This window comes from Budorcas taxicolor, chromosome 13 (genome assembly GCF_023091745.1).
Source record: "Budorcas taxicolor isolate Tak-1 chromosome 13, Takin1.1, whole genome shotgun sequence".
NCBI classification, from domain to species: domain Eukaryota; kingdom Metazoa; phylum Chordata; class Mammalia; order Artiodactyla; family Bovidae; genus Budorcas; species Budorcas taxicolor.
This window is the reverse complement of record NC_068922.1, coordinates 37,518,941-37,530,631: the sequence shown is the minus strand read 5'-3', so window position 1 is coordinate 37,530,631 and position 11,691 is coordinate 37,518,941. Positions and strand designations below refer to the sequence as shown.

Sequence of the window (11,691 nt, the reverse complement as noted above, 5' to 3'; positions counted from 1 at the left end):
CAGCAGTGGAATCCTGGGGAGGGCTCATCCTAGACTAGATCTGAAGTGGGCTGGACGCTGGCAGCTGAAAGAGAGCAGTAGCAGACAGGACGAGTTCCATCGGAAGCTGAAGCCTCCTTCCTGAGCAGCCCTTCAGGTTGGGGCCTGGGGCGCTGCACTGGACATCAGAGTATAAACTGGCCTTTTCCTGAGGAGGCACTGACTCTTCCATCCCCAGTGGCAGGTTTGGGGTGGCGCTCCAGAGGGGGAGCAGGCAGGCAGCACTGGAGAAGCCTGGCCCAAACTCCAGCAGCCCCATGGAGGCAAGGCAGGAGTCGGGTGCCCCGGCTGGAGGACTCCAAGAGCTGTGGCCTGAATGGGAGGGAGTAGCTGTGAGGGGATTGTGGCCTGCCCTTCAGCCTGCCCCATCCAGCTGTCTGTCTGCTCTGGGTTACCTCTGCCTGGGGGAGAAATAGGAAGGCCTCAGGGGTGCCTGAAGCTGCTGTTGCATGGCTGCCTTCTGTCCCTTTAGCTCTGGAGGAGAGGTTCTGCCTGAGACACAGCACCCAGTCTTCCAGGCTGTGTTACAATAGCAAGGTGGGACGGGGTGGGGGCAAGTGGGAGTGGAGCGCTGGGTGCTCTGGGGCCTGCTAGGGTTCTCACCTGCCAGGGTGGGCTCTAGGTTTGCCTCAGAGGGCTGAGGGGCCCCTGAATACTCATCTTCCAGGCAGTGCTGCAGGGAGAGCTGGCTCAGTACCTGGCTTTATGGCAGGGACAGGGCAGGACTGGGCAGGGTGCCCAGGCCAGAATCCCCATGGTGGGGTGCAGGAACCAGCCCGTGCAGTCTCTTCCTCCCAACCACCTGGGGGGACTCCTGAGAGGAACACCAGCCTCTCCCTGAAAAGCTGAGCTTGGCAAGGGAGTGGCAGGCCTGAACCCAGACTTGGGGAAGAGAAGGAGGCAAAAGACCTAGGCAGACCCAACAGTTGATCTAAAAGTGCTGACCTCGGACTTAGGGACTCAACTGGAATATGGGTTCACGTACTTAAGGATCACACACGTAAGTGTACACACAGGAAAAACGGACCCAGGGTTCACACAACCTCTGCAGGCAGAGACACACAGAGACACATGTGTGTGAATCTCACACCCTGGGTGAGACACTGGGGCGTCTATGCTCAGCAGAAGGGCTGGGGGCAGGGTGGCCCAGGATTGCAGCTTACCTGCAGGATGGGAATCTCCCTCTCTAGAGCATGGCACTCTTCCTCTAGGCGGGCCCTGGGACATGGACAGTGCAGCACCGGAGGCAGCGCTGCAGACCCGGGTCTCAGCGGAGCCCTGCATGCGGTCCCCACCCCTGGCCTCCCCAGGAGCCTCCTCTAGGCCCTCCTATCTCAGTCCAACTCTGCCTCTGCTCCCCGCATGCTGTTCCAGCACAGCCTTGCAGCCCTGCCAGCCTCTTCCTGGGCAGGGTGTGTCCTCTCTCCTTGCCCGCCTCCCAGGGCCCACCCTGAGGAGCAGCATTCTCTCTTCTACACGATAGGACTAGACTTGTGGGTCCTCCTGCCTCCATTCTCTCCCGCATCACAGCCCTGCCCCTGCTTTAAAAACTCTTCTGTGTGTCATCTCTTCCCTACCTCCCAGGATAAAAGTCCTCAGGCCAAGGCCCCTGTAGGCATCTGTACTTGACTGATTCCTGGCAGCAACCTCATCAGCATCCTGCCCTTTCCACCTCAGCTCCACTCTCCTGGGTCTCCCAGCCAGGTGTGTTCCCTCCCTTCTCCTCCCAGTAGTCCCAGTACATCAGGGTCCATCCACAGTCCCACCCTCCCTGTCTCCACCCTCACTGCACACACTTGGGGGCCTCACCGCAGGTGTCCAGCAGCCTGGTCAGTGTGGGACACGTTCAGCTGGTCCTTGATGATGCTGAGGTCCCAGTGACAGCTGCTGGCAGATGAAGTGAACCTCACTCTCCCATGCTGCTTCACCCCAGGCCTTCAGGACACAAACGCCAGTTCTCCTAGACAATTTTGTGCTTTCTCACAAAGGCAACACAACATGGCACTAAAAGGAGATCTGGAGCCTGGGATTGCGCATGGGTTCTGCCACCTTTTCCTTTGTGTGAATCTGGGAAAGTCAATCATCCTTTATGAGCTTTAGTATCCTCATCTGCAAAATGGGACATCACCCCCTTCATAAGGACGTGTGAGACATAAGTTGCTACCATTCAGTGATGAACACGCTGCTGCTGATTTATCTCATTCAGTCCCTGGCCCTCTTTAACCCAGTCCTCACAGCCTGGCTATCCCAGCCTGAGGGACACCTGACCCCTGGATGAAGTCCTTCCTTCCACTCATATCTGCGTGTACTTCTCCCTCTTCCTGCAAAGCGCTTCTCTTTGTATCTGTCTGGAAATCTGTTCCTCGTACTCTAAAAGCCAGCTCGAACCAAGCTCCCAGGATTGACACGTGTTTCCTGGGCCTCTGCAGCCCTCATGGGCTGACTTCTACCACAGGTGGCTGTAGAAGTGTCAGTCCCAGACCAGGAACTCCTCCATGCCCGCAGGTGGGACCTACCAGCTGGCTGGGGTCCTTTGCCCAGCAAGGACAGATCCCGCCTCTCCTACTACTATACCTGGGTTCACCAGCTCTCATCTGGAATATCTCCTGTTCTGGCAAATCACACCTGGGCTCCTCCAAGGCAAAGCGCAGGACCCTGGGGCTATACTGGACCCAAGCTTGAGTCTGGTCCCTGCAGAAGATGCATAAAGGCAATTCAGGGGCTCCTTCCAGGGAACCACAGGAAAGGCGACCCTGGCCCCCAGTTGCCAGGCTAGCCCATCTGAGTTCTGGAGACAGGGCCCAGACCCAGGTCTGGAGCTCCAACCTGCCCTCACAGATGGCCTTCCGGCGGAGACCTTGGAGCAGCTGCCGCAGTTCCTGGCACACAAGATCTCTTAAGAGGGGCGGTGGTGCCAGAAGGGAGGAGAGGTCAGAGGTGGGGCGCGATCCAGAGGCTTGGATAGATCACTACCTGCAAGGAGAGCTGGGGCACCTCGGTGACTGCGGAGGGAAGTGAAGGGAGGCAAGGAAGCTGGGGGAATGAGGGGCCGGGCAGTTAAATTGGAGAGGACTGGGCGGACAGTGAGATCCGACAAGAGCTCGAGAGTTACTGGGCAGGACTAGGGACCCCTAGAAGGTGAGAAAAGCATCCGAGTCGTGGGACAGGTCTGCCGTGGGGCCCACCTTCCTACGCCCCGCCTCTGCCCGTAGCTCCAGGCTCAGATCCACTGTCGTCTCCCCTAGAATCCTCTTCACTTCGGGCCGCTTCGGGAGCGGAACATGCTCTTCCACCAGCTCCCACAGCGACTGGGAGTCCCCAGGCATGGCCCGCCAACGCCGCTGCCCCCCAGACGCGCGGTCGCACCTTGGACCTGCGGGACCCACAGCTCGGAGCGCTGGGTTACTGGTATACTACTGGTCGCCCAGGGCCGGGCACACCCCCGACGCCTCGCCAGCTTCCGGGTCTCACAGGCCAGCCTCCAGCCTGTCCCTCGGACCGGCCTCTCCCAAGCCTCATTCCGTTCCGTCGCCCGTCCCCACGACTAGAGTTGCTCGGTCCGGAGCCGCTGGCCTCTGGCGCCCTCTTCTGCTCTACTACTGATCGACTGTCGGAGGCCCTGGTTTCAGGTCGCGGCCCCGGGAGCCAGGAGGCCCTAGCCCCGCCTCTTCCGCGCGGCCGTCTCCCGGGAAACGGGGCCCTCAACTCAAGCCCCGCCCCCAGAGGGACCCGGCTCCGCCCATTCCAGGGCGGTGCCGGCTGGCAAAGCCCAACCCACAGCCGTGGTAGGTGGTTTCGCAGTCTCAACCGTGCACCACCCAGACTCCAAGCACCTTTCATCCCTGGGCACCTTTAGACTCCAGGGCAGGTGAAAGAACCGAGAAATATGAGCCCGGTGGGTTTATTACTTCCGTGCCTTTTCTGGGGCAGGAACGGACTAGGCTGTTCAAGGAAGACAAATAAAGGGGGGAGTGTGGGAGAATCCGGAGCGGGGGAGGAAGGCGGTAGGTCCAGGGGGACCAGGGGCCAGATGAGCAGCGTCTCATGGAGCCCCCGTTGCTTGAAGCCAGGGTTGCAGTGTGAAGTGCAGGGAAGCCTGCGGTGAGCGCCTTGGGGTCTGGGCGGGCTCTCTGACCCTCGACGCCCCGCTCCCCCTGCCCCCCTGCCCGTTCCCCCTGCCCCAGCGCCCCACTCGGTCATTTTCCTGGCTGCTCCTCTGCACTTTTCCTACCTGGTCTGTTTTCCCCGGGAGAGCTGCAGAATGGGTTCATTTCCTGGGCTTTCCTTTCCTGAGGTCTCTGAAAACAAGCACTGAAGTTTGTATAAAAAAGATAAACACAGGGGCCCAAAGCAGGTTCCCCAACAACATGGATGACAGGAGAACGCTGTAGCTTTGCCAAACACTGAGACCCCAGAGTGCTAGTGCTTGGAATGACTGGTCCGGACTGCTGTATCAGGGAGCAGGAGGAGGCTGGTCTCCTCTCTGACTCAGCCTCAAGCCCAGGACCGAGACTGTCCAGAGCCACCTCCTCCATAAAGAAACTGCCTCCCAGTTGCCAGGACCTACCATTTTCCAAGCGTTTGAGTCACGGTGACCAGTAACAGCTGTTGTTTCAGCCGCACTTAGGAGCTGGCCCCCAGGTTGGTCCTGCAGCCCTCGCCGGTCTGGCTCAGGCCCCCGCGAGTCTGGTTCAGGGACAAGCAGCAGAGCAGGCACGTGTGACTCTGCCAGGGGTTCTTGCAGCCCCAGGAGTGAGCTCGGCCCACACACTGGGCAGGCTGGCAGTACTGGGGCTCTGAGAGTGGCCCTCATCTAGAACGGTGATGCCCAGGTGCATGGACTCCCCAGCTCTCTTGCCTCTCTGTTGGGACCACCCGGAGGCTTGTTGTACATGGTCTCCAGTGGGTGTCAGCTGCAGATGCGGGTGGAGAGACCCACTCATCCCTGTGGCCCAAATGGGACCCCTCCTCTTCTGTCCCACTGCCTACTTCCCTACATAAAGATGATTCCTTCCAAATAAATGACTTGACCTTGACTCCTGTGTCAGAGTCAGCTTCTGAGATGGCTGGTTGGCATCTGCCCAGCAAACACCCCTCCCTCCCCACTGCTGGGCGGGGGCAGCCCTGATCTTGTCCTGAGGAGCTGCTCCTTCACACAAGTTACAGCCCTGATCAGACCCACGAGACACCCCGCCTTCCTCTCACTGTGGGTGGGCAAGTGTCCCAAACCAGACCCACTGTTGGAATAGGAGATCCAAGTCCAGTGGAGCCAAGATGAACATGAAGGGGCCGCCCTGTGATCGGGGAGTCCTGATGTGGTCCCCATGGTCCGCACTATGCCTCCCGGTCCTGGGGCTCGCTACAGCCTCTGTCCCTTTCCAGGCTGGTTCAGGCTGGCTCTTTAGGCTTCCCTTCAGTTCTGAGTGCTACACTGCCTGTTTTGGACATGCAGCTTCCGTGTCTTTATGAGTCAGAGTTCGTTTCTGTTCTTGCAACCCCAGAGATCCCCAAGAAAACCTCCAGTGAAGGAGGTTTGGTATCAAGGTGGGGATTCATGGAGGTTTCAGTTAGGTGGGATTGCCCCCAGGCAGACCCTAAACAAGATCTCAGGTGCTGGTGGTTTATAGAGTGGTGATCACAGGGCCTGGGCATGCTATTAGAAAGCCCCGGCTCTTAGTGCCAAGCCAGCCTGTCTATGCTCCGGTGGGTGCCAGGGGTGTGGAGCTGCAGTCTTATCCCTGATATGCCATCATCCCCCTGGTAGGGGAGAGGGAAGGCGAGAAGAGAGAGACTGTGGTCCTCATTTGCTACTTCATCCTGGTCATGGCACTTCCTTCCCTGAGCAACAGCTGAAGCCAGTTCCCAGTCTTTCCAACATCTGCAGAAGCGGCCTCACTATAGTCTCCTCAGAGGCCTGGCTCTTCCAGGGCGTCCTGCCAGGGATGCTCACGCTCCACCTCTGGGTGGCACCCCCTGCCAGGGGTGGTGATGTCTGTCCCCCACATCCAGCAAGCCTGCTTGTTCAGTGCAGGTGCTTGGTCCATGTGGTGCATTAGTGGTCTCTTCTGCTTTTCTAATTAAGAAGATAATGCTTCTCTATACTCTGCTTATAGTGCTTTTGGAGAAGGAAAAGGCTACCCACTCCAGTATTCTTGCCTGAGAAATCCCATGGACTGAGAAGCCTGGTGGGCTACAGTGCATGAGATCGCAGAGTCAGACATGACTTAGCAACTAAACAACAGCAAATAGTGCCTTATACTCAGTTCTGTCTGTTAATATCACCAGTGGTGTTTCAGGCTGCACTAACTTCAGGCTATTGCTTTGTGCTCCACTTGGAGGGAAGAGGCCAGGTAGAGCATCATCAGTCATCCCTACAGGAGATGAGGAAGCTGGGGTGTCTGTGGACCAGCTCCCCCTCCTTCTCCAGGTGAGCATGGCTCTGGGGCACTGATTCTCTGGCTTTTCTGCCTATTGCACGTGAGGTCCTGTGCACCTCTGCAGCCAGAGGACACCCCCAACAGAGAGAGCATGCTTGGTGTGAATGGTGACCTATGGGGCTGTCCGAGGAGAGAGATACAGGGTAAAGGTTGGAAAACTGTTTTTTCTTCTGCCAATTATAGGCTGTTCAGGCTCTTTTGCATTAATAACTACTCAACTCTGCCATGTTAGCCTCAAAACAGCCACAGACAACACAAAAGCAAATAGATGTGATGGCTTTCAATAAAACTGTATTTGCAAAACAAGAATATTTACATTTATATACCAGGCAGGGGGCTAGATTGAGCCCTGGTCTGTAGTTTGCTGATCCCTGCTGTAGGGCACACGCACCAACAAGGTCTCATAAAAAAGTCAACTTGCATCAGAAGATACGGCTTACCTGGCATTGCTGCTGGTTTTGTCCCTTTCTTTTTCATGTTGGAAAATTCCATTTAGGTCTCTCCTTGACTTGAAGCTTTATCATAAGAAAGAATCTCCAAGCAACCATTATGATCAAGTTTATCCTAAAGTACTGCATCCTGGACTTGTAGTTGGACCGTTGGTGGTGAGTAAAGTCACCTCAAAGCTTGTATGGCACTTGGCACATTGATGATGAAGAGCATCGTTCAAGTACCACAGTTACTGCAAATGCTTGGCTCTGATCCCTCGTGCTTGGATGAAAGCAAATAAATGCCACAGAGAAACCATGCGGACCTATGTTTTACTCACATAAATGGGGTTTTGAGTGGAGATGTATATTCTATCAGGAGATACATCCTTCGTCAATAACTCACCTTCACCTGCATGCTAGCGTGCTTGTGACAGGGAGTTACCTGGCAGCTTATCTGTCACCTGTGGCCAGTTCCAGGACATAGGGTCAAAAAAGAAAAAGAGAAGTTGCAGTCTCTGTCTTCCATCCAGCTTGGAGAAGCCCATGGCTGTCCTCTTGGGTGAACCAGGACATCTTTCAGGGCACTAGGACCTGAGACTGCCACGCTGGGATTGTGAAGGTGGGGTGGCCTGAAGCCATCCAGGTGGGAACTGGTGGAACTTAGTTCACTTTAGAACTAAGGAATTCCCAGCCTCATTTGGCTGTTTGGGCATCTAAAACCCTGTGGGCTGAGATTTCTAATCACCGCCATCCCATCCCAAACTGCCCAGGACTGAATATTAGCGTCTTCATCTCTGGGGCTGGGCGCATTTCTCCATCGTCAGTTTATTCTATCCCCAGATTGACAGTGCATGTCTTCTCAGTTCTAGAAGAAAAATGAAGCTGGCAGGCTAGCTTGGGAAATTTACCTCAGGTCAGATTTTGATTCCTGGCCCCTTGTAAGCTCAAAACCAAATTCAACAGAGAGGTGCTTGAACCCAAGGAAAGGAACTCTTGGCAATGAAATGCACAAGAGACCAGTGGACCAACTCAAGTAGGAGTTGATTAATTTGTAAAGCAAAGAGGGAGCCTCTTTCCTAGACGTCCAGGTGCTGGTCACCCTCTCGCCCGGTGCCAGTGTCCTTGGGAAGCTGAATAAGGTGTTGGGAGGCTGTGCGTGGGCTTGGATTCACCGTTGGCAGGTGGAGGGGTTTCCAGGAGCTCGCCTAGGGCTGGCCTCCCTGTGCCCGGTCCTCAACTGACGTCAGTTCTTCAGAGGCTAGAATCCCCCTTTATACCGGCCTCTGTGTTCCCCTACACTGAGCACTCAGATACTGTCCCCAGCTTCCATCATGACTCTGCACTTCCCAAGCTCTCACGTGCTGCATGCCCGCCGCTCCCCCGCTGCTCCCCTGCCGCCCCACCGCAACTGCAACTGGTCCTTCTTTGACAGAAGACCACATGGCAGCTACAATCAAATCACCTTCGCTGGCCCAAGACCCAGCCTGTGCTTGTGTTTACGGCAAACTCCCAGTGTTTTACAGCCCCCTTGTCCTCTCTCACTGCCAGTGTCTCTAATCTTGGCATTCTGAGTTCTAGAAATTTCTATCAAATTAGACTCTTGGCATCCAAAAACTTACTCTGGCTATGAGTTCACCAATCCTCCTGATGCACTTTTCTCTCTAAATAGGAAATGCTTGGCTGCGTTTCCTAAAGGTTTTGTAACGTGTGGTTCTCAGGTGATGCCAACCCATGAAGGCATCGCTCTCATGAAAACCACTCTTCGTAATTTGTAAGTGACAGCAACAATGATGCATGGTAGTAAGTCTGTAAGAATTATCAGTCTTTTAAAAAATATTTTTTGATGTGACTATTTTTAAAGTCTTTACTGAGTTTGTTACAATATCACTTCTGTTGCATGTTTTGGTTTTTTGGCCCTGAGTCATGTGTGGTCTTAGCTCCGCAACCAGAGATTGAACCTTCAGCCCCTACACTGGAAGATGAAGTCTTAACCACTGAACCACCAGGGTAGTCCCAAGAATTATCAGTTTTTAAATTTTATCTTTGGAAAATCATTCTTTGGACTTAAGTGTTGAAAAGCAGCATTCAGTCTGACAAAATATCAGATTGAATTTTATGCCTTTCAGTATGAAATTAAAAGGCACTTACTCCGTGGAAGAAAAGTTATGACCAACCTAGATAGCATATTCAAAAGCAAACACATTACTTTGCTGACTAAGGTCCGTCTAGTCAAGGCTATGGTTTTTCCTGTGGTCATGTATGGATGTGAGAGTTGGACTGTGAAGAAGGCTGAGCACCAAAGAATTGATGCTTTCGAACTGTGGTGTTGGAGAAGACTCTTGAGAGTCCCTTGGACTGCAAGGAGATCCAACCAGTCCATTCTGAAGGAGATCAACCCTGGATTTCTTTGGAAGGAATGATGCTAAAGCCGAAACTCCAGTACTTTGGACACCTCATGTGAAAAGTTGACTCATTGGAAAAGACTCTGATGCTGGGAGGGATTGGGGACAGGAGGAGAAGGGGACGACAGAGGATGAGATGGCTGGATGGCATCACCGACTCGATGGACGTGTGTCTGAGTGAACTCCGGGAGTTGGTGATGGACAGGGAGGCCTGGCATGCTGTGATTCATGGGGTCGCAAGGAGTCAGACACGACTGAGTGACTGAACTGAACTGAACTGAACTGGTGTGTTTTTAGCCACAGGTTTTTTTAAAGATTTTACTAATTGGGTTTTGTAAGTAGTGGATCACAGGACAAAACTGAAAATTGTTTTTACAACAAATATGATAAATGTAAGATGTTTGTATTTTTATGAATAACTCTCCAGATTTGCTGGAATAGTGTGTGGTCACATGGGTGGAGCCATTTGAGAGACTTTTCATGAACAGGTTGCCATGTAAATCAATATGTAAGAATATGTTTTAAGGGATTATCAAGTCCTCTCTGTGGTAGAGACCCCGGTGCTCACCGAGGATTCTACTAGTTGTCCTGTTATCTCTCAGTTGCTTCCTGTGTAGCAGCGTCATTGACCAGGACTGGCCAGCGCACACTATGTCAAATGACTTGTGCGTCTCCTCCATACTGAATGTAGAAGAGGGTGTGAGTGTTCATGGGTTCTTTCTCTTGCTCACTGACCGTCACAGCCTTGTGCTGTTATGCCAAACCTAAGGGTGAAGGTTGGAGCAGCCTGAATCTCTGAGTCACTCCATGGCAATCTATGGTCTGGGGGAGTTACCCAGATCCTCCTTGAAATTTATGTAAATGTTAAACACACCTTTGTTGTGTGAAACCTCTGAGATCTGGGGCTGTTTTACTATAGTAGAACTGGTCTAGCTTGGCGAATATATTCTAGAAGAGCGTTCTGAAAGATCTTCGGCCATGACTCCAATAAGAAATGTAGTACAAATACACTCAGACACACACACACATTTCTGGAAAAAAAATCAGGAAACAATTGTTATCGTTAATATGCATATCTGTTATTATGCTATCCTACTCTACTCCAAAATGCTGGTTTTAACTTCCTAAATTTATATGACAACTGCCAATGTGGTATAACCTGAGTGTGAAAACTGCTGCTGTAGATCATAATTTGTGTATGGTTTATTTGCTAATTTTAAATCTTTCATGCATATTTATGAAAGCAAGCTTCTTAGCTCTTTCTCTGGCAACTTTTAATTTTCTCTCCCAGAATGGATGGAAGTGTTGTTATGTAATACATATCACATCCCACATAATTTCTGGAAGGTAATGTTTTATTGTTGAATCTCCTAATTTATATCATGTATTTTTAAATTTGCTTATAAAATGTTGTCACAGGGAATAACGATGTCAACGTTGAGTATTATTCACTTATTTTCTTTTTTTAAATAAATGACTATAAATAACTATCTCTTGCATTAGAATCAGGATATCATAAAAACCTCACTAGCTGAACATATTTTAGTGTTAATACTGATGCAAAAAATGGAATAGAGACCAGATATTTTTAAACAGCACTATATATATTTTATGTACTGTATACTCATATCAAAACTTGCCATATCTATTAAGAAGCTGATAAGTTACTCTCTAATTTCATAAATTAGACCACAACTGTGAAAATATGGACAACCATTTTGTATCTGTGCTGCTATATAAGATACTTAAAGTTTATACAGAAAGGTGCAAAATCACAGAGATGAAGTAATGGGAATTCATGAACATTTCACCTGAATTTCCACTGGCCTTTTTCTTCAGCCAGAATCATTTATTATCCTCTGAATATGCTTTTAGAAATGAATGTGTTTCTTCAGTAAATACACATACACACTTTAGGTATAGGTGTGTATATACAGTTATACAAGTGTATATAAAGATATATACACATATATACACACATATATTAGTCTACATATGTATATATATTTCTGTGTGCACTTAAACATACATGCACACTTAATGTCCTTTGGTTTATTTTTAGACTGTTAATGAGAAATGAAATTTTGATGATTTCCATTTATTTTTGCTTTAAGTCTAAACTGGTTTAAAAAGACCTTTGCAACATGTAATAAATTTCTTTTAAAAATCATAAATATTATTACATCATAAAGCATTCTGTAGAGAAGATCATATGGTGTTAGAGAAGGTAGAAATCCATGCCAACATGGGAGAAAAGAAAGAACATGGGTTTTCCAGGCTTTTCCGCCTTCAAGCAAGGGCCCTCCTGCTCTGTGTTGCCAACTTAGAGGTGAGGAACTCCAGGCTGCTCCCACGGGAAGGGAGAAATGTAGCCAGAAGGGG

The 11,691-nt window shown here is 51.1% G+C and overlaps 1 protein-coding gene across 1 annotated transcript; it reads right to left on the bottom strand.

The window, feature by feature from the left end:
* Window positions 1-164: 164 nt before the first annotated feature.
* Window positions 165-3,365, bottom strand: LOC128058805 (coiled-coil domain-containing protein 24-like). The gene is given in 8 exon segments (XM_052651275.1): window positions 165-351; window positions 435-513; window positions 643-712; window positions 1,203-1,257; window positions 1,849-1,926; window positions 2,614-2,730; window positions 2,866-3,024; window positions 3,205-3,365. Coding segments are annotated over 8 exon segments (906 nt in total).
* Between the last annotated feature and the right edge of the window lie 8,326 nt (window positions 3,366-11,691).